We start from the raw sequence: 26,793 nt of genomic DNA on the forward strand, positions 1-26,793 counted from the left end.
CACTTGCCATACCCTAGGCCAGGCCACAACATGAACCCTTTCATGGAGACCATGCAGAGCCTTTCCTAAGGGACCATGTGCCAACGAGCGCTGTCAGATACTTGCTCTCGGTCAGGCTATCCCCGCACCTGTGGTGACAGGAGAAGCAGAGATGGGGTGATGCTGGTGGGTGCTTTCCACTTACTTCCACACTGCAACTGTGGCTCGGGCAGCTGGCCTCCCTCTCTCCACCCTTGCTCCCATGCAGTGGTGTTAAGGAAGAACCCAGAGGGTGCTGCCTCTGTCAGAGCTGGGTAGGGACTCATACATCAGGTCTGGTTTTGTTGTATTTCATACAAGGGTGCTGCCGCCCGCCCCGCTGGCCACGGCCAGGAGAATGGCAGTCAACCAGAGAATCAACCCAACGCCTGCTCCCGCCTCCCGCACCGTCCCGCCCCTTGCCGCGACAGGCACCGCCTCGGCGTGGGGCGGGGTAACGCTGCGGCGCGGGGTTCGGAACGGGTCGGCCTGCGGGCGCCATGCGGAACCGCGCGGAGGTAGACGCGACGCTGCAGACGGCCAAGGTGAACCCGGCGGAGCTGCTGCCGGTAGTACATTGCCTCAGCTTCGGGCCGCAGGCGGCAGCCGGAGGGTGCTGCCTGCTGCAGCTGGAGCCGGGCCTCTGCGCAGAGATCGAGGCGGGATGCAGGTACGGGAGCGGTGGGACTTGTCCGCTGAGGCGAGGCGCGGCCTGGCGATAGTGGCAACTTCCACCCGTCGTCTCTTGGGGCCCAGCTGCCGTGGTGGCCGGGACGGCGACCCGAGCCAGGCTGAGGGACCGGGGCAAGCCCGCCCCGCGGCGGTAGACGGGAGTTTTCACCCTTATGGCTCGGCCCGCTGTGCGTGAGGATGGAGATGGGGCAGGGCTGTGCTGTTCCATCTTTAACTGATGGCTTTTAAACGTGGCCTTTGCCAGACTTCTTCTAAAACAGTTTGCGTGACGATGTAACTGTCCCTTAAACCTGGCTCTGTTACACGGAAAACTACACCAGTAACACCTAAGAAGCGTTTTATTCATTTATTTATTTACATATGGAAAAAATTGCTGCTAAGGAGACCTTTAGCCAAAACGGAGAAGAGTTTCTCATCAGGCATATAAATATAGGGGCCAAACACTTTGGGTTTAGGAAAGGAGCTGGAACTGTTGAGGTCGGGTGGATGGCAGGGTGCCTGTGAGAGAAACAGCAAAAGATGTACAGTGTTAGCATAGGCGTTTCATGGGGTGATTGCCTGGCATCTAACTCTGGACTAGAGCAGATTCTAGGTAAGTTTTTGATACGGTTTAAAAAATCTTGCCTTTGCTGCAATGCCGGTGACATAATAAAAGCATTTAAATGAGACAATATCAGAACTCTTTATAATGAGAATAGCCTCAAATAGTTGGGAACACCTGAATGTTCCCCTGCTGTGGTATTACCACGTCCTCATTAAGAATCTCTTTTTAATCAGGTATGTGAGCTGGAGAGGGGGGTTTGTATTATTTCTCCTGAAATGCTCTAGAAGATGGTTTTCTTTCCTGCTTGGAATTACTTGCAAGAAAACATACGTGTTATTGAGAAGGGATTATCTGACGGGTGCTGCACAATAGACAGAATTTGTGTTTACTTTATTGTTTCATATTTAGCCAGTTTCAGTCCACGTTAAAGAACAACTGAAGTTGAAATCTAATTTCAAATATCAGTGAACTAGTTCAGGCTTTAAACAACACTTAATTAGGCTTGGGGGGGTTGTGTCAATAGGCAGATGAGGTGATTCAAAATTGATCTGCGTAAATACCTTGAATTGTCTTTCAGAGAGAGAAAACTCAAAAAGGAAAGGAGAAAACATACTTAAGATATTTTAGATTAATTGATAATTACATCTTTCTATTTTGGTGTGCTGTTACTGCTGTTACCAAATAGAACTGCATTTTATAACTTCCTTACCAATGTATAAATACAAAAAAATATCAGACAAGTTTAATAGGTATTCATTCTGAAATAGCAGTAAAAATACATCTTTATTTTTGTGCTGTTTCTGTTCCAGCCTAGTAATCCGTGGTGAAAAGGATGAAAAAGCAGTGTTGTGCAGCAAAGATAAAACCTATGACATGAAAATAGCAGATACCTCAAATATGCTGCTGTTTGTTCCTGGTTGCAAAACTCCAGAACAGCTGAATGCAGATCAAGCATCTTGTAATATTATTCATTCACAGGTGTGTCTTTCTGGGCTTTTGTTTGTTTGTTTTAATTCTCTTTCTTATTCTCTATAACTTCTTGTATTTTACCCTTCTGAAGCACTTGTTCTCAGTGACGAGATTACCACATTTTGCTGATCATTTTTGATAAGTTGCTTTGAATCCAAATGCTATATTAAAATGTTTTAAGAGTCTTTGCTTTTTCTTGTAGATTGCTGGTTTCTCCAATAACTATTGGGAATTAAGGAGATGCCGACCAAAACTGAAGAAACTGAGAAAGCTTTTAATGGAAGATCCCTATGGAGGGCCAGATAGTCAGAAGGATCAGGCTTCGACATTTTCAAAGGTCAGTCAGCTATGTGAATTACCTTCTTGTAATTGTTAATGGCCAAATTAAAGTGAAGATATATTCTTAACTAGAAAAATGCCTTTCCTCCCATGTTTCACAGTGCTGCTTTGAGTTAATTTTTTAAGCCTATACAAATTGGTGATTATTAGCACTTTTGCTGAGTGGCAGGTAGGGAACGTTTTTGGGGTTTTAGCAAAGAGAGGAAAAGGAAGGACACTGAAAGAGACTGGGGATTTCCCTCTTCAATTGGGAAGTTTCTTGAAGACAGTCTCCAGAACCTTTTCTAAATTCCTTGAAAGTTATATAGCCACTAAGGTGTAATTCAGCCTTTCCTTCTTCGGGTGTGAATGTATGACGTGCCGTGTATGAGGGTGGAGGACACCCATTTGCCAATCAGTAATTCATGATGTGAAGAAGAAGCAAGGAGTTGCATACTAGATGCAAGGAGATGCATGATAAGGGTGATATGTGGCAGAGAGGAAGACTGACACTACAAGAAAGGAAAACACCCATGTGCAAATCATTTGCCCGTCAGTAATTCATGATGTGAAGAAGCAAGGAGTTGCATATGACATGCAAGGAGATGCATGATAAGGATGGCATGTGGCAGAGAATAAGACTGATGCTACAAGAAGGGAAAACACAAAATCCTGTCCTGCTGCCCTTTTCTGTTTCCAGGAAATTCAGTTTAGGATCTAAAGAGTAATTGAGAGCCCTGGACTGTGCAGCATATGATCTCAGATAAAAGGCTGATAAAAATCCTGGTGTTTTGTTAGTTTTGACTTTAAAACCAGAAATGGTTGCTAAAAGTATTTTATGTTGACGCTTGGGTGAAGCTGATACTACCAAACCATCTGTGCTTGGATGTACAAACATAGATGGTACTTTTCTCCCTTGGAGAAAAATGCTGCCTCTCTTTTTCTGGACTATTAACAGACTAATTTTTGAACAGTTTCGGAATCTTTTTCCCCCAGCACTGCCTTCTCCCATCTATTCTGGTCTAGGTGTAGAGGGACATACAACAGAACAGGGGCTAGCAGAGAAAAAAGGGCTTAAAGTGACTAGCAATGGGGGGGGGGGGGGAGGAGAAGGGAAGTCATGTGGAATAATATTTATTGCTAATATTGAACAACTATTATAAAAACATGTCAGTGTCTCCCCAGACATTAATGCCTAGTTTGAGGACCATTCTTCTCTGTTTTGAAGGAGAATATTTCCTATATCAGCTTACTGGAGAAAACTAGATATAGCTGATAGACAATTCTTATCTTGCCACTGGTTATTTGAAAACAAATGACTCTTGGGATATGTTTAGTCTCAATTACTAGCAGTGTTTAAGTACTGTACAATATGGTCATCCCTTGCTGAAATACTCTTGCGAGTTCAGTGCTGCTTAGCCTGATGATGTTTAATAGGAATGGTACTGCAAAAAGCAAAGACCTTTCTGTATTTATTAAATTTTTTTTAACATGTGGCTGTTCCAAACTTAGTATTGATTTCTTCCATTTGTGTTCCCATAGTCTAATGGATCTGAGGTACTTAACTCTTATTTTTTCTGTTCTGATAGAACTATTCTTACAGTATAATCAACAAAACTTTAATATTAAAGTTGATTAAAAAGGCTGTAAGGTGAATAAAAGAATTTATGAAGCCCTGTCTCCTACGGATTTAAGTCTGTTCTTTCCTTATACTTCATTCCTCATGATACCTTCTGTTCCTCCTATATCTCCTAAAACTTTACCACAGACAGTATCTACAGCACCCTATCATCTCTACAAGTACTCATCTCTCCAAGTAACTGTTCTGCAAGAAGCTGTTTATATTATGGCTAGGGCTGTACTACGTGTCTGCTAATTGGTTACCAGACAGCAAAACACATATCTGTTGAGGTCATGCTGGAGGAATCTTTCCCTCAGTGGAGGTACTAAGGTGGAGTTCTGACATCTGTCCAAAAGGGATGAGTGCTTTTTGGTTTGCCTATTCTTTGAATCTCACAAGTTAAAATAAGTGATTTAGGAAAACCAGAACACATTTACTTTTCATTCTTCCTGGTATACCTTACTTAAGATGCCTACTTGTGCTAGTTTGACATCCTGGGAATACAAGTGTATTGCCTGTGCATGGCACAAAGACTTCCCTGTAGTTAGACTGGCTTTTCTATTGCATAACTCTTTGAGAAAATGTAAGTTACAGGAAAGGTTTCAGAATGTGGTAAACCTTACAAAACTTGGAGTATGCAGGGAGGGGAACATTACTCTTCATTACATCTTACAATACATTTAGCATGCTTTGCTGAAGCAAAGGAGGAGTAAGGATAACGTGTTTATTTCTTTTATTTCCTCTTACTGCAGTATACAACAGAAGATTTGTTAAGTCTGATTCAAGCAAGCGAAGAAGAAATACTGCACCATTTGCAGGTGATAGATGCCTGCAAAATTGAAGGTATTATTTTAAAGGATATTATTGCTTATGAGGAACCAACCCTGCTTTTTTTCCCAAAATATGTGTCTCCTTTTTCTAAGGCCCATTTTACATCCTCGTCTTTCAAGGTGCAAGTCACTTCAAAGCACCAAGGTCTGCTTCCATAGTTCCTATGCTCTCTGCTGCTATGAAGCTGATCTAAAGGATAAAACCAAGCAGGCACTGACCAGTCTGGCTATTCCCAGGGTAATTCCTTCTATACTGCTAAAACACTGCCATCAGAATATCCCACCCATAGCATGAATATTTTTTTGGCTGCCGGTCCTCTTCATGGATGAAGAGTTCTAGTGTTGCAGTTATAGAGATAAAAATAGCTAATCCTTAGGTAACCCTAGCCCTTTCATAGCTTGCTCTTCATCCCAGACTGGGTTTTATCTCAGAGGTCTTCCTACCATGTGAGGCAAGACTAAAGCAAGTGTCTCACCTTGGGACAGGTCCTACTCATCCTTTACTTGGCCAAATCCTAACCCTCACTTGGACATAACGTGACATTAGTCCTGGAGTCACAGAATAATATAGGGCAGAACTGAGCTCTGGAGGTTACCAGGTCCAAACCCCTGCTTTATGGCATGGCTGCATGTAACCTTGGCTGGTTCTGTTCTAAGTATTTCCAAGTATGGACAGCTTTGTCTAAGGTGTTCCTGTGTTAGACCGTCTGCAAGGAAATAACTAGCTGGGATTTCCCTTGTTGCAACTGGTGCTTTTTGCCTCCTGTCCCATCACTGAGCACCACTGGAAAGACCTCTGGTCAGTTGTCTTTGTACTGTCCCATTAGGTAGGTGAGGATCTCGTGGATGCCTTTCCTTGTCATGTACAGCTGCACAACACCGTTGTACCTCATATATGCTTTGTCGCATCTGGATTTCTGTGTACTAGCCTGGACCTGAGCTGTCACTTTTCAGGGCCAGTGCAGCCACTTCCGTTCATATAGTTCTATGCCTGAATGAATTACTAGTTTTTCCAGGTCTGATTCATCTTTGTATGGAATTTGTAGTGTCTTTGTATTTGTGGCAGTTAATCTACATAAACAGTTATGAATAATAGAGATTATTTAACTTCTTTCTCCTCTACAACTGCTTTTACTATTCTGTTCTGTTTCCAAGTTTTAATCCTGAAAAGGCCAGAATGTTGCTGCTGTACTTTGTAAAGGTGTGATCTAAATGTCCAGACTCCTGTAATACATGTACAGGGGAACAGAATTAAGGTATTAATGTTCTCCTAAGTCTTGATTTGTGATTTTCTGTTTGGCAGGATATTGGAGAATTCTGGAATTTGACTATGAGATGAAACTCTTGAATCATGTGATTCAGCTAATAGACTCAGAGTCCTGGTCTTTAAAGAAGGTTCCTTTACGTACCTGCCTTGAGGAACTTGGATCTCTAGAGCCCACGTAAGCCTTTACATTTAGTACTTAAAATTGTTTACAATCATTATTAATTAATTACATTAATTACTGTTTCTTAGAATTATGGTCTTACAACTGTAGATTCCAGTTACCATGGTGTTAATGATACGTTTTTCTTTGCCTCTAAAATATACAAGGCCGTTAGTAGCTTAGACAGGTTAGTAAACTGACCATAGTGTCTATTGGTAATATTTCCACTGATTAGTAGTAGAAACATCACTGCTGAATTATAAATTATGGAAGTAGCATGTACTTAAGCTGTAAATTGCTGGCAATCTTGAAATACTTGTTCTGAAGCTATAGGTAGCCAAAAAGGTTTAGTTTACCTCTTGTATAACATATGAAATGTGGCATGTTTTCTGTTTTAGTAAATCCAGACTGTAAGAGTTGAATTTATTGTACTGCTGTTTGGAGTCATGAAATAATTGAAGATTACCATTCAAACAAAGTTTAAAGTTTACAGTATGTAGCATTTGCTATTTATTTGGCTTTTGGCTCAAAAAGAAATCTTGCTTTAGTATTAGTGTCTGCAGTTATGCTGTAATGTTATGCCAGAGTTCTAGAAAAATGCCTACTAATCAGTAAGTGATAATTAACTGCCAAATTTGTGACTTGCCATAGAATCACACAATAGTTTAGGTTGGAAAAGACCTTTAAGATCGTCAAGTCCAATGGTTAACTGAGCACTGCCAAGTCTACCACTAAGCCATGTTCCTAAGGGACACATCCACATGTTTTTTTTAAATACCTCCAGGGATGGTGACTCCATCACTGCCCTGGGCAGCCTGTTCCAGTGCTTGATAACACCTCTGGTGGAAACAAAAAATTTCCTAATATCCAATCTAAACCTCTCCTGGCACAACTTAAGGTCATTTCCTCCTGTCCTACTGCTTTTTACTTGGGAAAAAAAGACCAATCCCCACCTCACGACAACCTCCTTTCAGGTAGTTGTAGAAGTGACAGTCTCCCCTGAGCCTTCTCTTTTCCAGGCTAAACAATCCGAGGTCCCTCAGCCGTTCCTCATCACACTTGTGCTCCAGACCCTTCACCAGCTCCACTGCCCTTCTCTGGACCTGCTCCAGCACCTCAATGTCTCTCTTGTAGTGAGGGACCCAAAACTGAACACAGGATTTAAGGTGTGGCATCACCCTGCTGGCCACACTACTGAAACAATTCTATTTGCAAAAAAGTGACTTTGCAAGAGTCAGTCTTCCTTATTCTCCTTATACCCTTTAGTTTCTGTCACTTAAAACTAGACAGTGGAAGAGACCTTTGATGACAGCACACAGAATTAACTTCTGTCTGTCCTTTTTGTCCCCTTTTGTTCTCTTTTCCTTCTAAGTTTTTGGGAATTTGTTCATTTCAGGCATGAAGATGTCACAACCTCAGTTCTCCTTGACACACACCCCCTAATACCTGTTCCTTCATTTTCTTGGTAACTGTTTCTGTAGTGTCTAACGAGCAGTTTTAAAACTTGATTTCTGATTATTTTTTTTTTTTTTTTTTATCCCCCCCCCCCCCCTTCCCAGATCGATGATAGAACACCTTCTTCTAAGCTATGGAAGGAGATATTTTGACGATGGTAAGTTTGGGAAAGCATGCATATTTTAATTTTACATAAAGAAAATAGGTATTGTTGAGTAAATGTAGATCCTGAGGATGGCCCAAACAAATCAATTTGCTACAATGTTAATAAAAGGAGGGAGTAAACAGTGAGCTAAAACTGAGTAAAATGGTTAGAGAAAGTTTCATAGGAAAAAGGACTATTAAACTGTATGAGACACTGGGGAAAAATCAGGAACTAACAGAAGTACTGGGAGTCATTTATTAGGTGTCTACAAACCATAATTTTGTGACTAAACACAGATGACCAGTAAAATTTAGGTGGAATCTCCTGTAGGAGGTCTCAGATGTTTAAGCAATTAAACAAATGGCAATTGTGCTGTTGTAAATAGTGAATGGCACATAGATCTCCCTGAATTCAGCCTGCCTGAAGTAGACATCTGCCTTTGGTCCCTTGAACTGCACCACAAGACCTACTGATTGTATTGATTAAATCTCCATTGCCCATCTCACATATAGACAGAATATTTCTGTGCCTTAATCTGAATTCTTCCCCACAGTTGCTTTCAGCTCACCTTTGAGTATAGTAGGAGTTGCACTCAACTTTTCAAGAGAAAGGAAAGTAGTTGGAGTGACACAAATTATAATCTTAGTATATTCAGACAGGTTGTACAAGAAACAAGTTTGCAGGAAGTTAAGATGGCTGAAAAAGTCAAAGGAAGTGTTTATGCCTGACATCGGTCAGAGAATTTTAGTCAAGTCAGTGTGAAACAAAATATGAGTTGATGAAGGGAATAATGATAATTTAAAGGTGATAAAGGACATGAAAGTTTTGTTGAATTGTTCAACCACAGGCAGCAAGCACTTTAATACAAGCTGTTCTTGAAACAGGAATGAAAGATGTAAGAAAAAGTGTTACTGTGCAAAGTGAAAAGATGAAGGGCAGATAAGTTTATTGACATGAATTAATACTTGTAGCTGGGGCAGTGCTGCACGCACACAGAATATTTTGCACTTGAGAAGATACCATCATTTGTCCAATGTAATACCAAGTCAGATTCTCCCTGAGGAAAATCAAAAATGGAGTACTTGCTTTGTAGAAGACTGTAGAGCAGAATGGAAACATGAGGCTGTACTCTGTTCTTTTATCAAAAAGCAAGAACCAAGATAACCTGTTTTTTGTTTCTCAGCAGGGGAGGTTTACTTTGAGATGCATGAAGATAAAATATGCAGAGCTATAGCACAAATGCTTTTGCAAAATGCAGTTAAATTCAATTTATCAGAGTTTCAAGAAGTCTGGCAACAAAGTGTCCCTGAAGGGATGACAACAAGGCTTGATCAGCTTCAGGTAAAAACATGAAGAAGTACGGATTCTTTCACAAGTAGGCTGTTACCTTCCTTGTGTCATACATACATTTTATCAATTAATGGTTGTTGATGTGTTACTTGTGTCAGCTTTTGAATTCAAGTACTCCTTACATCCTCCGTGAGCACCAGTGGTCTCGAATCAGGACAGCTGAGCTTTCTGCAAGTCTGGCATGTTTCACTGTTTGGAGAAAAGTTTCAGCTGTTATCTGTAAATGTAACTAGAACAGAAACTGAAGCTGTTGTGGGGCAGACCGGGGTGGCAGCCAGCAGAGTAGCAAGCACTGTGAAAATCCTTTTGCTTGAGGAGGCAAAGAGGTGTTGGAACTCGGTGGACTTCACCTTCCCTTCTTGTCATATAGGAAGTGATAAACACTGCCTGTAGAACAGCACCTTTATGATACTTTTACACTTTGCCTTTCATAGTGCAGTTTTAGAATGCTTTGGATGTTTAAGGGCAACTTGTACAGATTATTGCCAGGAAGAAGGAATTTTGTTTTCCCTTAACATTTCCTCTCTGATGCTGATCTACAGGGCTTGGCTCTTGTGGATAGAAGCTCAAGACCAGAGACCATCTTCCTGCTAAAAGTAGAAGACTTACCTGAAGGAAATCAGGAAAGATTCAACAGCTTGTTCAGCATACGGGAAAAGTGGACAGAACCGGATATTACCCCTTATATACAGTAAGGATCATAGAATCATAGGATATATTTATCTTTATTAAAAGTAGTGTTATCTTCTTCCCTTTTTGCATAGCTGACTTATCAGCTATGATTGCCTCAAATACTATACTTCCCATTGTAAATGACTGGATTCTGTATGAGTGGAATCCCTACCTGTGGGAACTGTAGCTATATTTGTTGGATTTAAACTTGTGTAAAAAGGTGATTTTACTGTTGAAGGCAGATCCTATTGATTGAGGCATACTTAACTCAAAGGATGAACCTTCTGACATCTGTAAACAGTCTCCAGATTTATGACACAAGAACTATATATGCTTCCCATGCTGTGTCTTTCCTTATTTAACACTCACATTCCAGTGCTGCCTGGAATACTCAGCCAGGATACACATGAGCAGATCTAGATGGTAACCCTCAGACCCCTATGAGTGTCTCTAAATTTACTCTAATTAAGTAGTTCAAAGCTAACTGTTTTGCTAGATTGAAAACCTTTAGAGAACAGTAATAATAAAAAACAACCAACTCCCTGTAAAAACCAAAATCCTTCTTTCTGGAGTAAATAATGTCGTTTTGCCAGTCACTTAAATATCAAAGCCAAGTTCTCAAGGTAATTTGAAGCATTATGTAACAGTTACAGTTTCGTGGTTTGTTTTTTTTCTCCCAATATCCTGATCCGGTTTGTTATATTTACAAGTATTTCATGGATTCATTTTGTATGAAAGTATCTCTAATGCCAATGCCATCTGCTTTATTTCCTCTATAGAGACTTGTGTGCGGAGAAGCAGACCGCTGGGGTTCTTCTGACAAAATATGCTCGTTGCTCAATGCAGAATGGTGTTAAAGTTTATAATTCTAGAAGACCCATCTCCTAACAAGTACTGTTTTAAGAACTGAGAATTCTGAATGAAGTAACAGCTTATGTTACTTGTTGTTACCTCCTGGGGAAAGGAGTTGTCAACCAATATCATACAATGTTCTTGAGTTTAAGCAGCTAAGCTTCTTGAATGAATTCTGCTTTCTGTTCAGCTAAGTAGAATGTGAGGGCATTTGCCTCTTCTGAGAAACTACAGTGTCAGCAGCCTTTGCCCTCTCCTTCCCTTGTTTCCCCTTCTGTTTCCTTTCTGTCTGTAGTTATGCCAGGAGTTGAACTACTTATATATACTTCAGTTGTCTATCATAGAATCATAGAAATATCCATAAACTGAAGTCTGACACTAAAAATTAAAACATCCTTGATGATAATCGATTCAATTATCAACAGCAAAACAGAATGTTTAGCCTTTTGCCCATTAGTCAGCATTCCTAAAGATTAAGATTGCATATCGGTGTTGACATGTTGAATACTGCAGACCTTGACAAGCTCGTGAACAAATTATTCCTGTGACTGCACTTACCTTAATTTTGGAAGGTGGTTCTTTTTATGGTCATGTCTGTTAATAACAGTGGCAGAAACTGTTGGTACTTTAACACTTGCCAAGTTGCCTTTTACGTATTGAGAAAAACCAAATTGCAATCAAGAGTGAAGGTATGAGTGAACAGTTGGACATCTTGTTAGGAGCTTCCTCTGAACTGCCATTAGAATATACCAGAGGTAAAATTAGTTTTACAGAAGCGTACCTTTGCTTTTTAAAGAGAACTTAAGAAACTTTGTAATAGAATTTTTCACCTTGCTGTGACAAATAACTGCATATAGAAAATGTGCCTTGAAAACTTAGGGTGGAATATTACTGTGTAAAGTAATGAAATAGGATTTTTTTTTATGATACGGTCATTATGTGGAGTGCCTTGTAATCATTAAAGGGACTGTTTACATGTCAGTGAACCAGAGTTTAATATTAAACATTTTTCATATATTTTTTAAAAACTTAGTAATTGTAGAGGGCTTGTATACAAAAAGCATTTGCTGTATCAAAGTCACATGTAAGGTGCATCAAAAGCTTTGGAGCTGCTGGCATACCTAATGCAGGGTGAGGGGAGATACTGAGGGGCAGGACCTCATGCTCGTCCTTGCTGAACTTAATGAGGTTCCTATTAGCCTACCCTTCAGTCTGTCCTGCACATCCTTTGGAAGTGTCTACTTCCCTACTTCATTCATGGTTGCTGAACTTTAGGCAACCATGGGTACAGTTGATCCCATCTTCCAGATAATTGATGAGAATATTAAACAGTGTTGGGCCCACTACTAAATAATCGGCTAGACAAGGTGCAGTTCACCCCACCTCTTGGCGTGGCTGGTCAGCTTGTTCCCCACCCACCTCACAGGTGGCTCCTCAGGACCGTACCATGACAGTTTCTCTTGAAGGAGGCGGTGGGACCGTATCACAAGATGCGTGCATGATGTATCGTACGATGTGTCTTAGTATCCTCCCGTGTTGGGTGCGAGCCCTGCTCCTAATTATGTGTGCGCTAAGGTAGATCCGAGTGTCGGTGACCACAGCTCTACCCTGGCAACCGCAGGCGGCGGGACCCCACGTTTGTTTAAACCGTCAGCAGAGGGCCCAAACGCAGGCCTGGCGGAAGCTCCCGGTCCACAGCACAGCTTTACGGCCACAACCGTCAGGGAGGGCTGGGGTACTGCTGCACCTGAAAGGAACCGCGGAGGGCGGCCGAGACGCGAACTGCCCTTTACCGGCCCCCAACCCCTCACACCGCCTGCCGGGTCCCTCCACGCACCCTCCCGCCATCCTCCGGCGAGCCCCTGCCCCACCCCAGGCAACGCCTCCGCATGCGCACCGTGCCCCGTGCCTACCGCCCCTGCGCTGGAGGCGCTCAGCGCGCATGCGCATAGCGACATGACCCGTCCTCGGGAGACTTGGCTTTTTTTGCGGGGGCATTTTCTTCTTTATTTCTGTTTTCCCCCGCGGCTGCCTCTGCCACCGTTATTCCACCCGTCTGGAAAACAGGGATCCAAAACGTTTCCCGTTCTTAAAGAAGTAAAGCTCCTTTAAACGGGCTGTGACCTTTCAACTGCTAGGGGTCAAAGGTTGCTCACAAGATGGCGACCGCCTCTGAGGGAGAACCCGCCGGCGAGGCCAGGCGGGAGCGTTGCTGAGGGCAGCCTCGCTCCCTGCCGGTGCGCTGCTCCCGCCCTCCATGCTGGCCGGGCCCCGCCCGCACCGCATCGTACCGTACCATACCGAGTGTATCGTACTGCACCGAGCCGAGCCGTGGGAGCCGCCGGCACAGCCGCCGCCCGCAGTGACGATAAGGCCGGGACGCAGGGGGCTTTGCTGCGCGGCCTGCCCTCCCCAGTCATCCCACAGTCGCCCCCCGGTCCCTCCTGCCAGCGGACGGTGCGGCCTCAGCCGGCTGTCCCGGATAGGGACCCCTTGGCCGTGCCTGCCCAGCCGCGGCCTTCCTGACCGAGCAGCTCCCACCTCCGTTGCCCGTTGAGCCGGTTATTTATCATAGCCTCTCCGGAAAGGGAGCACTCAGCGGCGCTGGACTGGTACCGTACCCCCAGTGGGAGGGGTAGCGTTCTGCTCTCGTAAAAGATTAAATAGAAAACTGCATGTTGTTTGTGCTGTAACTATGGTGCTAATCCGAGCTGAAGATGCCTGACTTGTGGGAGGCACAGATCCGCTGGCTAGATGGGTGATGAAGTACGACTTGACACTGGGAAAAATCAAAGGACACATCGATCGAGGATGATGCTGATGCCATTCTGACGGTCAGCAGTGTGTGTCTAGTGCTGCTGTTCAGGATGAATAGGAAGAAAGGAGACAAAGGATTTGAGAGCCCAAGACCTTATAAATTATAAGTATTAATTTATTATTTTATTTTTAAGTTGCTATACTTGAGACCAGGGCACATTGAAACGGGCCACAGGCTGAGCCATAACTGTTTACCTGAGAAGGTTGGAACTGCTGCTTATGATATAGGTTGCATTCAGAAAATGTGTGTTGTAGGTGTTTTATGTAAACGGGCTTGCTCATGGATGGTGAGTCTGTCAACCATGCAGTTTCATAGAGATATGTACATTGTGCTCTTCAAACCTTAGAGATTTCCACACACTATCAGCGCTACAGACCATGCTGCTATGTCTCATCCCTGCTGCTCTGTCACACCCTTTTGACTTGAGGGTTTGTATATATATTTGTAAAAAATGCTTGCATTTGCAACAAACAGCTTGGTTAAGCAAATTGTCATTTTTGCACATGGATTGTTTTGGTTGTAACCAAACTCTAAAGCAGTTGGTTGGGGTTTTCAATGGATATTTATGTATTTCCGTTTATGACTCCTTGATTTCTTTAGAAATCTGTAACACAATTTATAAATAGAATCACTCTTGTTCTCAGATACATATTAGCATGTAGGTAACGTCTGAATCCATCTTGGATGCTAGATGTTATCATTCTCTTGTAGGAATTTTTATTAAACTTGCCTAGCTGAAGCAAAATTGATTTTTAATGCACAGGGTACATGATTATGTGCATATAATGTGAGATGGTGGCATGAAAATTGGCTTATGATAAGGTTGTATCTTTAGTCATGAATAACACAACTGCAAAATGTGGTGAAAATGCCACCTACTACAGAAAAGATACAAAAATAACTTCCAGAGGTTTATAACGGTTAGAATTACTATTTTATCTTCATTTTTTTAAATTGAGTTTTATTTATCAGGAGTTCTAATATGTCATTCAAAATCTAAGCAAATACATTTGACTTGTTTAAAATACCTATCTTAGTTATATATAACCATTATTTAAAATAAGAAATTCTTATGATACGAAATTGTAAAAGCCCATACTGCATTATTTCATGTGTAGTACCTGCTTACATAAATGACGTGAGAATCAATTCACCAGGTAAATTTTCCATAGGTGTCTCATTGCAGGCATTATAGTTGCTTGCAAATTGTAATACTGCATGTCAGTAAAGTGTTAGAACTTGATTCTGTGCCTTTAGTAATACAAGATTTTTACATACTGGTAGATGATGTTCAAAAGTGATGTTATTATCTTCTGGTATCACTAGAATCCTGGTGTGACGCTATATTTGATTTTAATGAAACTTTTCTGACCTTGTATGCAGCTTCCATTCATTATTTATTTTGGACCCTGTAAGAGATTTAGACAGTCGTGAATACTTACAGAGCCAATCCAAACCGTTCTGTGATTCTGTGAAGTATATGCTATACACGGTATATATCTATATGTACATACATCCTGTATGAGCTCCCTATTAAAAAAAAGGGGGGGGGGGTAAAATGTTATTTTAAATGCTTTCATTTGTGTAAAACTTAACTTATTTTAATTTTTTTTCTTTTTTTTTCCAGCACAACTCACCAGGTAGTTTGTATCAACAACATAAATTTTCAGAGAAAGTCTGTTGTAGTAAGTATTTTTTAATAAAATGTGAAAGTAGAAATTAAATGTCTGGGTTTTCTTCATGCTTTTAGAGGAAATAACTTCACACACAAGCTAATTATGTTCTTCAGTTTATTTGTGTTTTATACCTTCTAATCTCAGAAGTCTGGCACTCCTCGATATGCATTAAATAAAATACTTTGTGAACACTTTAATCTCTGTAAGGAAAAGCTTTCTGAAAGAAGGCATTGCATTGTAAATAGTGTTACAGAGCAATCTGCATTGAAAACTGATGTTCAGCACTGGGTTAGCTGATGTCAGGGGTTGTGTTTATAGAGTTCTGTTGCTTGAATGTGGGTTTACTGGGGCTTTGAAGAGACTGCTACGATTTCAAGCCTGAAGTCATTGTGGCTTTTTGTGAATTTCAATACTTGACTGAATGGGTTCTGCCTAGGTTTAAAAAAATCATCTTGAGCTCAGATACCAAAACCTAAAACATAGTGATGGAAAACATAATGATGAAGAACATAGTGATGCCAGTAACTTGAAGTCTAATCATTACAGCCAGGTCATTCCCAGTAAAACACTCACAGAATCATAGAATCATAGAATAGTTAGGGTTGGAAAGGACCTTAAGATAATCTGGTTCCAACCCCCCTGCTGTGGGCAGGGACACCTTGAACTAAACCATGTTTCATGATTGTCCATCGTGTCTTTTTTTATTTTATTTTGTTTCATAGCCAGGAAAATCCACCTGTTAAATGGTATGACACAGAGTGTATTCTAGACTCTTCTAAAAGGGCAAACCAATTTCCTTTTAAAATGAAAAAATATTTTTTTACCTACAATTTTCCTTTGAAATGCATTAATAAGATTATGCACTTTGTGAGTTGTTAAAGATTTTATAGCAGGTTTTGGTTTGTGTTTTCATAGGGTTATGTGGAACTGACAATATTTCCCACAGTTGCAAACCTGAATAGGATCAAGCTGAATAGTAAACAGTGCCGGATTTACAGAGTGAGAGTTAATGATTTAGAAGCAGCTTTCATCTACAATGATCCAACACTGGAGGTTTGTCACCATGAGTCAAAACAGTAAGTGTTGTTTTTAAAAGTCTGCAGATGCCGTGTATTATGTTGCTGTCAAGCATGACCTGTTGTACTGTACTGGCAAGTTTTAGCTGGTGATTCACTAATGGTAACTTTTAGTATCAGGACTAAATTCTGGGAGGGAATTTTGGCAATAATTTTGACTCTGTGCTATTATTTTTTTAGAATTGCTAACATTTCTTTGTATTACAGTTTTGTAGAAGTATGTGGAATTGTTTTATGGCGAAAAGGTGGTGGTTATCGGTGGTAGTCTCAGTGATTTTCATGATGTGTAATGTCAGATTGGATGATCATTTTTCTTGCTTCCTATTTTTAAGCATGAGAATAGTCATATGGTATCAAAGTTTTGGGGAATATTTCCTGTTTTCCTAACAAGTTTTTTGTAGGAGTTGCTTCTGATTTTATTCAGTACGTCTAGGTAGCCTTATGTATAATTAACTTACTACTTCAAAACAAATAATAGGAATAAGGCAAATCATGTGACTGTATCAGGTTAATTATTAGATTATTAAATTAAGATGCTGTCCTTCAGCTGTTTGTTGTGTCCTGTTGGACAGTGATTGCTCTGAGAGATTTGCTAGCTGAAAAGATGGAGAGGGCTCAGTAAACAGTTGATGCCACCTTGGTTAGCTCACATAGCTGATGAAGGCAGATAGGAGCTAGCTAGTCTTATTCTGAAGCAAACTCTAGAGAGTTCTTACAGTCCTGCTGGTTAGATTTGTAAGAACAGTGGCATTCTCAAATGATGTGGATCTATAAGAGATTGTCTACCCATTGCCTTAACAGTCATTAATTAAAGAGAGCCTTTGAGGTGTTTCTTAGCCCATTTTAGCTTTCAGGTTAAGTCTGCCTTAGTCTCTCTGACTGTAAACTAGAGTATTAAAGTAACTGAATTGTTGTTCAGTTACTGAAATTCAAGTGCTACTTTTTATCCTAAGTTATGTATCCTTGGATTTGAACCGTTTGCATATGGCACTATATTCCTTTATTCATCACTTATGCAAGAGTTCTAATAATTCAGCTTACAATGTTCATTTATATAGGAGACTGACTTGGATATGAGAGTTCTGACATTTTGTTTGAGTTCTGATACTGAAACATTTGAGTCTGTTAATTCTGTAATTCCTATCTGGTTTTGACTCAGTAAGTCAAAAAATTCAGAATCCTCACTGGAGAATTCTGATCATTGTGAAGAGCTGGAAAATAAAGTTTTTGGTCTTTCCTAAGGAATCAAACTTTCATTATTTATTAGCATCATAGATGAGAGTATAAGCCTTAGAATATTATAGAAACTCACTTTAATATTTGAAAAGAAGAGTTTCAAATTTATTTACCATCTGATATTGAAGAGCAAGTTTAAAATCATGTAGCTTCCCACATAATTTTGGGAAATGATGGGAAGAGACTTTGGTAAAAATCTGTCATCTGTTTGGTTTTTGGTAAGAGAAGTGACATGGGCAAATGTTTTTCACTAAATAGACTCTTTTGATTTTACTGAAACTTAGTTTGTGTTCTCACACCTTCTTTTGGCTGGCTTGGTTAAGTTTACAGTTTGCTGAATTGTTGAAGAACTTCTAGTGAAAGCACTATATGTGTTTAACAGTGGCTAATAAGAAATCGCAGAGTCCTTTAGGTTGGAAAGGGCTTATTGAAATCACTTAGTCCAACCCCTCAGCTCAAGCAGGGTCAGCTAGAGCAGACTGCACAGGGCTGACTCCAGTTTGGTTTTGAGTATCTCCAAGGGTAGAAACTATAATCTCTCTAGGCAACCTGCTCAGTGTTTGATAACCATCATAGTAGTAAAGCATTTTCTTGTATGCAGGTGGAATTTCATGTATTTTGTGTCCACTGTCACAGAGGCAATGGGCACAAACTGAAACCCAGGAAATTTCCTCTGAACATCAGGAAACCTTTTTTTTTACTGTGAGAGTGACTGAGCCCTGGGACAGTTTGCCCAGAGAAGTTATGGAGTCTCCATCCTTGGAGATATCATAAACCATCTGGACATGTTCCTGGGCCGCTGGCTTTAGGTGGCCCTGCTTGAGAAGGGATTGGACCACATGATGTCCACAGGTCCCTTCCAGGCTCAGCTGTTCTGTGCTTCTGTAATAACTTCATCCTGAATAACTGCTGGAAGATGTGAGAAAGGTGCAGCATTTGAAATTACCAGAGTGAGCACTCCATTATGTTAAGAAAGGGATCAGGAGAGAGAATTCTGTCATTTTGTGGAGAAAGTAAGGTTTTGTTTAGCATTCTAGTGGTATAGTGGAACATCATCCTTTTTCCATATTACCCTGTTTAAGAGCAGTGAATGAAATTCGGGGACAATGCATGCAAAGTGAAATACTGTCTCTCAGAGGGCTATAGTGGCCTGTGGTTTTTACTACTGCAGGTTTTCACATCACTGTTTGAACTTAATAGAAGGTATCTGTATTTCATAATTCCTGTGTTATTTATAGTTATGAAAGACAGAGGTCATATTCTTAATGAGAAACTGGTATGCCTCTTTTCTGTATCTTGTATTACATGATTTAGAAAGTATTCCATGGTTTAGAGAGTATCAGATGTGAATTTTTTCCATGAACATACCTGGTCACAATTAGGTATTGAGCATGATGGTAGTAGCTAAGTTTGGATTAAATACAGCATCTCTGCTCTTAAGGCAGGATTACAAACAGAAATGCTGTAAATCTTAAAAACTCTAGAATTAGACCCTAAAAAAGAAAGAAACATCAGTGGGTGTCCTCTGCCCTTCTTTATAAAGAACTGCTTCTGGAAGCCATAGTGGTTTGTAGTAGTCTTTATATAAAATCACCTTGTCATCTCTTCCAAGTTCTCAATTTTTTATGGCAAGTTTAGTGATGATGTCCTTTGTACCCTTGCAGCTGAATTAGATATATCAATTGTTTTGAACAAGACACAGATTAGTCATCAGGTTTTGTTTCTGATGTTATAGTTACCTTTTACATGTTTTTTTTTCAGTAGTCTATTGAACTAGTAAATATGAAATGAAGATGGTTCTTGGCAACCTATTTATTTAAAAGTATTTGGTTTGCATCCTTACTCTTTCCTGTGGTGTGTAGTAAAGAAAAAACCCTGAAGTTTTAAGGTTTTGTATATAAACATTTTCTTGCTTTTATAAAGCTTTTGGTTTACTTAAATGTTGATTTCTAAAAGAATACATAAAGTATGTAGAAAAAGTTATTAATTTAATGGAATCTTTCTTACCTTTTTTTATAAAGGTTAAAATATTTTAAAGAATTCTTACTCCCTTAGTAAGAGAATTCAATTAAAATAGAAAATTCTGTATTTAAAGCCACTGTAATTATTTCTTTGTGAAGACTTGCTGCAGCATCTGTGACTTGAGAGATTGTTTGCCCATAGGAGGTGAAGGCCAAGTGAAGTAATTGTTTATGTTGTGCAAATTTTGGCATGCAAGAAAACAGTTAAAAGAGGTTTGAGAAAGTCAAGATTAAAGAGAGCTTTCTCTGTGAAATCCAGACAGCACCAGCTGAATTGTTTCTGTCTCACCCTGGTGTCAGATCAGCTCTTTGTGCTCTGAATTTGAGCATTCAACTTGTTTTCAGTTCAAGTAAAACTTTTGTGGTTTATAATCTATTAGTGCAAAAATCATGGACACTTGGTCTCTGTCATTTCACATTTTCAGCATTGCATAAGATGATACAACATTTTTCTCTTGTCACTTATGCTGAATGACAAAACCCCTCAGTAAGAAGGGAATTAAAAATGGGCAGATTTTGTCAGAAATGTTAGAAATCTTTAATTTGTGCATAAAATATATTTTCAGCTTTGATACCGTTGCCAGTTTACCTGTCAGTCCCAAACCATAATTTCAGGTAACAACTGAAAGGATCTTTAAAGTTTTATCTAGAAATAACATCAGTCTTCCATCTTGTCATTTCCTTCTGATGCTTCAGGCCATCATAGATTTTTCATATTGGCATAGATGGATGAACTTACAGAATGCAGTCACTTCCTCTCTGACTGAGCAAACCTCTGAACAGTGCTGTAAGGTAGAAAATAATTCACATCATTTTGCCATGTGTACACCAGGTGGCAGAGAATCCCGTCTGGTTCACACTTTTAAGGAAGAGTTTGCAATCTTGTGAATTGCAAATAGTGTTGGAGAGTGCCTGTTTGGGTCTTGGTGTAGGACTGCTGTTGTTGAATGTTCCAGCTGCCTCCATCCTCCTCATCTTCCCTCTTTTCTTGTGAATTGTTGCATTCTCAATTCTGTCAACGTAATGTAAGTGGGATTTATTTTTCTGGGCTCTGGTATCTAGAAATCCCACTGTCTATTCTGACTACTGAAAAAATTGCTTGTATCTCAGCCCCATTTGCATTAAAACAGGCAAATCCTACGGGTAGGATTGTAAACTGTTAAATAGCTGCAGCAAAAGTTTGGAGTTTCAGTGCAGTGGTTTAATCTCTGGTAAGTGATGATCCTGCTGTTGGCTGGTTATGTGCTTCATATGTTTGTGTGATAACTGCTGTGTAGGGTTGAGAAGCTATTGCATGACATTACTCAGATGTAATAGGTTTATAGGTAGCAAATGTACAAATAATGCTTTCCTGTGTGTAGGTCCTCTATTCAGTGTAGTTTTAGCCTTTGGCAGTGTATACTTATTCATTCACTAGTTCAGCTTTATTTTTTCTTTTTGAACTTTAAGCCTGTAGTTTTTAAACATTAAAATATCAAGATGTTTTGGTATAGCTCTAACATACTTGTTGCTTCAGTTGCAAGCATCAGTAAGGTGAGAGAGAGCATGATGTGGTAGCCTTTAGGGCATGTCTTGCAACATTCTGAGAAATCAGTGATCAAACCTTTAGCATATACACAAAATAGAAAAATAACTGGTGGGCTGAGCATATGTTGTGCTGCAATAAATAGCTTTCATTTCTACTGGTATGATGCCTATCTGGTTGTAAATTCATGGTAGACTTTGTTAGAAATAAAGAGAAGTATAGAGAAATTTTGAAGAAAGAGATGGCAAAGCCCTTAACCTTTAGCAAGAATGAAAATTAATTTTTTTCAGTGTGCCAAAGTTTTAAATTATTGCCTTATTAATAAATTACCTACATGTGTACATATTTCATATAAATATATATTTAAAATATGCTAGATATGTGCTATATCATATATTTTGGGGGTTGGACTCGAAAACTAAGTGTTAACTGTATCTGGGAAGCACAGTAAAATAGAAAATGAATACAAGTAATGAAGAATAATGAATTACATGTGGATTAAATAACTTCTTTTGCCAAGCTGGTGTTAAGTACTGTAGAAAAAAAAGTGGTTTATCAGCTGTAAGTTTGGGCTGTATGACAGTTCAGTAGCAATGCTGCAGCTAGTCTCCAGGCAATCTACAACTCAAATGGATGCTTGTTATTAGGATCACAGAATCATAGAATAGTTAGGGTTGGAAAGGACCTTAAGATCATCTAGTTCCAACCCCCCTGCCATGGGCAGGGACACCTCACACTAAACCATATCACCCAAGGCCTTGTCCAGCCTGGTCTTGAACACTGCCAGGGATGGAGCATTCACAACCTCCCTGGGCAACCTATTCCAGTGCCTCACCACCCTAACAGGAAAGAATTTCCTCCTTATATCCAATCTAAACTTCCCCTGTTTAAGTTTTAACCCGCTACCCCTTGTCCTATCACTACAGTCCCTAATGAAGAGTCCCTCCCCAGCATTCCTATAGGCCCCCTTCAGATACTGGAAGGCTGCTATGAGGTCTCCACGCAGCCTTCTCTTCTCCAGGCTGAACAGCCCCAACTTTCTCAGCCTATCTTCATACGGGAGGTGCTTCAGTCCCCTGATCATCCTCGAGGCCTTTCTCTGGACTTGTTCCAACAGTTCCATATCCTTTTTATGTTGAGGACACCAGAACTGCACACAATACTCCAGGTGAGGTCTCACAAGAGCAGAGTGAAGGGGCAGGATCACCTCCTTCAACCTCCTGGTCGCACTCCTTTTGATGCAGCCCAGGATACAGTTGGCTTTCTGGGCTGCGAGCACACACTGGTGGTTCATGTTCGTTTTCTCATCAGCCAGCACCCCCAAGTCCTTCTCTGCAGGGCTGCTCTGAATCTCTTCTCTGCCCAACCTGTAGCTGTGCCTGGGATTGCTCTGACCCAGGTGTAGGACCTTGCACTTGGCATGGTTAAACTTCATGAGGTTGGCATCAGCCCACCTCACAAGCGTGTTGAGGTCCCTCTGGATGGCATTCCTTCCCTCCAGGGTATCAGCCGAACCACACAGCTTGGTGTCATCGGCAAACTTGCTGAGGGCGCACTCAATCCCTCTGTCCATGTCAGCGGCAAAGATGTTAAGATCGGTCCCAACACCGATCCCTGAGGGACACCACTCGTTACTGGTCTTCAGCCGGACATTGAGCCATTGACCACAACTCTGTGTGTGTGGCCATCCAGCCAGTTCTTTATCCACCGAGTGGTCCACCTACCAAATTGATGTCTCTCCAATTTAGAGACAAGGATGTCGTGTGGGACAGTGTGAAACGCTTTGCACAAGTCCAGGTAGATGACATCAACTGCTCTACCCCTGTCCATCAGTTCCGTAGCCCCATCATAGAAGGCCACCAAATTGGTCAGGCAGGATTTCCCTTAGTGAAGCCATGCTGGCTGTCACCAAGCACCTTGTTGATTTTCATGTGCCTTAGCATGCCTTCCAGGAGAATCTGCTCCAAGATTTTGCCAGGCACAGAGGTGAGACTGACCGGTCTGTAATACCCTGGGTCATCCATTTTCCCGTTCTTGAAAATGGGGGTTATATTTCCCTTTTTCCAGTTGTTGGGAACTTCACCTGACTGCCATGATTTCTCAAATATGATGGCCAGCGGCTTCGCAACTTCATTTGCCAGCTCCTTCAGGACCTGCAGATGAATCTCGTCAGGACCCATGGACTTGTGCACGTTCAGATTTTTAAGATGTTCTCAAACCAGATCCTCTTCTACAGTGGACGTAAGGTCTTCATTCTCACAGCCCCTGCGTCTGCCTTCCAAGACTAGAGTAGTTTGGTCAGAGCCTTTGCCAGTGAAGACCGAGGCAAAGTCATTCAGAACCTCAGCCTTCTCCAAGTCCTGTGTAGCCAGTTCTCCCGAGAGCTTCCTGAGGGGGCCTGCGTTCTCCCTAGTCTGTTTTTATTTGCTAAGTACCTGTAGAATCCCTTCCTTTTATCCTTAATACCCCTAGCCAAGTTTAATTTTAACTGGGCCTTAGCTTTCCTAACCTGGTCCCTAGCTTCCCAGACAACATCCCTGTACTCTTCCCAGGCCGCCTGTCCTTGCTTCCACTTTTTATAAGCCTCTTTTTTCATTTGAGTTTTCCTCAGGAGCTCCTTATCCATCCAAGGAGGTCTCCTGGCCCTCCTGCTGCACTTCCTTCTGGTTGGGATGTAACACTCCTGAGCTTGTAGCAGGTGATCCTTAACTGTGTTTTGGGTAAATTGTGGTAATAAAATGTATTTCTATCAGGATGAAATGTGAATCACATCACATACAGAATGGTTGGGTTTGAAAGGGATCTCTGGAGATTATCTATTGTCAACCTACACTTAGCATTAGGAAAACAGATCTTTTTCCTTGGGCTGTAACTTTTGGCATGTGCTCTGTTTTTGTTAAAATGGCTGTATTGAGTTTATTGAGAATAGTACAACCTATGAAACAAATTAATCTGTGGTACTAAGCCTTCAGTGGATTCCTTTTACAATGAATCACCCATTTGAATTGGAACACTTCACAAAAACAGAAATATCAGAATAGACTGTTTTCCATAAAATGCTAAGCCCTGTGGAATCTACCTTCTTTTTTTTCTTTTTGCTGTAAAATCATAACTTTTTCCTGTCTATGGACCCATTGATTTTTAAAATGTAACCACAAGCTCATCATGATCCCCAAATTTGGAACAAATTCTCACTGATGTATTAGAAAGGGATCCCCTGTCAATAATAGTGAATTTTCAGAACCAGTTTAGATTAAAATTAAAAACTTTGAGGCTTTACAGTCTAACAGAATGTTACTGTTGTTTTCTGTTGCGTCTTTAATTGCTAAGCTAGTTCTTAGTCATGCAGTCTTTTCTTAAAGAGCATTTTCCTGATAGTATTTGTTTGACTTCCTAGGATGCCATTTGAAGGCAGCTAAAAGCAGCATCGATCGGAGTGGTTATGATCCCACTCAGTCTTCTGTGCCTCAGTAGCAGCACTTCTTTGACCCCTCAGTATGTCAGATCAGGGAGCTAAACCAATAAACCAACTGAAATCTGTCTGCAAAGAAAAAAAAGCCCCTTTTTTTTCATTCCACTTGACATTTGGCACTTTCAGCTGCATCACCACAGGGTCGGGTGAACAGTGGTCCTCTTAATGATTGATGGAGTAGGAATGTGTGGCTGAGACTAGGAGACAACACATCAGCTGAAGTTTAATTTGGTTTGAATTGTTCTTGAACTGTAGCTGAAGGGAAAAAATTATTATGTATTAAAACTTGTGATTTGGGTGTTTCTATGCTCATATGCTCCTACTTACTATTCACGTCCGATTTTCAGAAGCTTCCAAGCAAAGTAGACAAGTTTACTGCTCCTAACATTCTCAGTCTTGGTAGTGGTGCCAGGGAATTTGTGCACTATTATTGCCAAAGATGAAGAACTGCATGAAAATATGTTCTCAATATATTTCAGTGTTTTAGCAAAGTTTTTTTAGATGTAAAAGGCTAGGAATATAACCATGGTGGTTGACATACCTAGACTTACAGGATGATGCTGGCATGGTTAATTACCCTTCAGTCTTCCAAGTAAGGTACTATAATTTGGGTTGAATGCTGTTTTCTCTGTGGGTGGTGAACAGAGAATGGTTAGATGAAAGCAAAATCCCGACATGAGATCATGTCTGCTTTGTGTGGACTTCAGATTCCATGGAAGAGTGGAGTCTGCAGCCAAAACTTAACTCTGTTGTGGTGCAGTAATCCTGCACCTGAGCTGGGACAAGCCCTGGTATCAATGCAGTCTGGGGGATGAATGGATTCAGAGCAGCCCTGTGAAGAAAGACTTGGGGCTAGTGGTGGATGAAAAGCTGGACATGAGATGGCAGTGTGTGCTTATAGCCCAGAAAGCCAACTGTATCCTGGGCTGTATCAAATGAGAGGGGCCAGGAGGTCAAAGGAGGTGATCCTGCCCTTCTACTCTGCTCTCATGAGACCCCACCTGGAGTACTGCACCCAGCTCTGGGACCCCCAATGTAAGAAGGACGTGGATGTGTTGGAGTTAGTTCAGAGGAGGCCATGAAGATTATCAGAGTGCTGAAGCACCTCCCTGGTGAAGACAGGCTGAAAGAGCTGGGCTTGTTCAGCCTGGAGAAGAGAAGGCTCTAGGGAAACCTTATTGTGGCCTTTCAATACTTCAGGGGGGACCTGTAAGAAAGATGTGGACAAACTTTTTAGCAGGGCCTGTATCAATAGGACAGGGGGTATTTAAATGGCTTTAAACTAAAAGGGGGGAAATTCAGACTGGAAATATGAAAGAATTTTTTTTTTACGCAGAGGATGTTGAAACACTGGCACAAGTTGCTCAGAGATGTGGTAGATGCCTCATCCCTGGCAATGTTCAAGGTCAGGCTGGACAGGGCATTGAACAACCTGATCTAGTTGAAGAGGTCCTTGCTCATGGCAGGAGGGTTGGAGAAGGTGACCTTTAAAGGTCTCTTCCAACCCAAACTATTCTATGATTCTATGGTAGCTTCATGTTGGATTGTGGCTTTGTCCCCATATTGCTTGGATTAATCACTGATACCTAAATTCTGGAAAAAACTGTGATGAGTAGTTCAAACACTTTCTCTTCAGATACCTAGTTGTGGAAGCTTTTGAAGAGCTCTCTGTACTGGAGGATTATAATTAAGAAAGGTTTTACTCCCATATTCTGTGGTTTAAGAATCCATTTTTAGAAAGTATGAAAGCTATCGTGTAAACATGCAAAAGCAGAGTTAGTTTTGGACTTGACTGGTCATCCTCCAGCATTTGAACATAATCATATTAAATAATAAGATACCATCCTGCTCATGACCACTTTAACAGTGGACATATGCAGTAGATAACAATTAATCTAAATCATAACTGACGTAATGGTGTGACTTTTGAATGAAATGCGCAGTGAAGTAGCAACTAATATATAGTAGCTTAAGTCAAACCTGATTACACTAAAAGTATAATGCGTATTTCTGTGTATGTTAAGGCCAAAACTCTAGCATCTAATATTTTATGTGATACTTACAAGTGCATAAAA

General features: G+C 40.9%; 2 protein-coding genes across 6 annotated transcripts in view; both read left to right on the plus strand.

Moving 5' to 3' along the window:
- Positions 1-440: 440 nt before the first annotated feature.
- DSCC1 (DNA replication and sister chromatid cohesion 1) lies at positions 441-11,818 on the plus strand. Of its 3 annotated transcripts, XM_062627109.1 has the most exons (10): positions 558-688; positions 1,175-1,303; positions 2,065-2,233; positions 2,427-2,561; positions 4,916-5,006; positions 6,297-6,435; positions 7,980-8,032; positions 9,204-9,361; positions 9,913-10,061; positions 10,822-11,818. In XM_062627109.1, exons 3-10 carry the CDS (start codon positions 2,129-2,131, stop codon positions 10,928-10,930), a joined length of 939 nt encoding a protein of 312 aa, XP_062483093.1. In that variant the 5' UTR covers positions 558-688; positions 1,175-1,303; positions 2,065-2,128; the 3' UTR covers positions 10,931-11,818. The 3 variants fall into 3 exon arrangements, with proteins under 3 accessions (XP_062483092.1, XP_062483091.1, XP_062483093.1); XM_062627108.1 differs by lacking the exon at positions 1,175-1,303 and having other exon boundaries at positions 441-688; positions 9,207-9,361; XM_062627107.1 differs by lacking the exon at positions 1,175-1,303 and having other exon boundaries at positions 442-688.
- A 1,405-nt stretch (positions 11,819-13,223) lies between these two features.
- Positions 13,224-26,793, plus strand: part of TAF2 (TATA-box binding protein associated factor 2) — a 64,203-nt gene continuing 50,633 nt past the window's right edge. For all 3 annotated transcript variants that reach the window (XM_062627110.1, XM_062627112.1, XM_062627111.1), the window contains exons 1-3: positions 13,224-13,814; positions 15,343-15,397; positions 16,304-16,464. In XM_062627110.1, coding sequence (XP_062483094.1) covers positions 13,762-13,814; positions 15,343-15,397; positions 16,304-16,464 — 269 coding nt within the window. In that variant the 5' untranslated portion in view covers positions 13,224-13,761. The remainder of the gene's footprint in view (positions 13,815-15,342; positions 15,398-16,303; positions 16,465-26,793) is intronic.

The sequence above is a fragment of the Pezoporus occidentalis genome, unplaced genomic scaffold (assembly GCF_034315485.1).
Source record: "Pezoporus occidentalis ecotype Australia unplaced genomic scaffold, CSIRO_AGI_Poc_V1 ctg3, whole genome shotgun sequence".
Taxonomy (NCBI): domain Eukaryota; kingdom Metazoa; phylum Chordata; class Aves; order Psittaciformes; family Psittacidae; genus Pezoporus; species Pezoporus occidentalis.

What these genes read in the sequence shown, in the direction of transcription:
- DSCC1 (XM_062627107.1), top strand. Translation starts at nt 519, where the DNA reads ATGCGGAACCGCGCGGAGGTAGACGCGACGCTGCAGACGGCCAAGGTG. An exon ending in AAGGAGATATTTTGACGATG is followed by an intron (nt 8,033 to 9,203) that starts GTAAGTTTGGGA and finishes TTTGTTTCTCAG; the next exon opens with CAGGGGAGGTTTACTTTGAG. An exon ending in CAAGGCTTGATCAGCTTCAG is followed by an intron (nt 9,362 to 9,912) that starts GTAAAAACATGA and finishes GCTGATCTACAG; the next exon opens with GGCTTGGCTCTTGTGGATAG.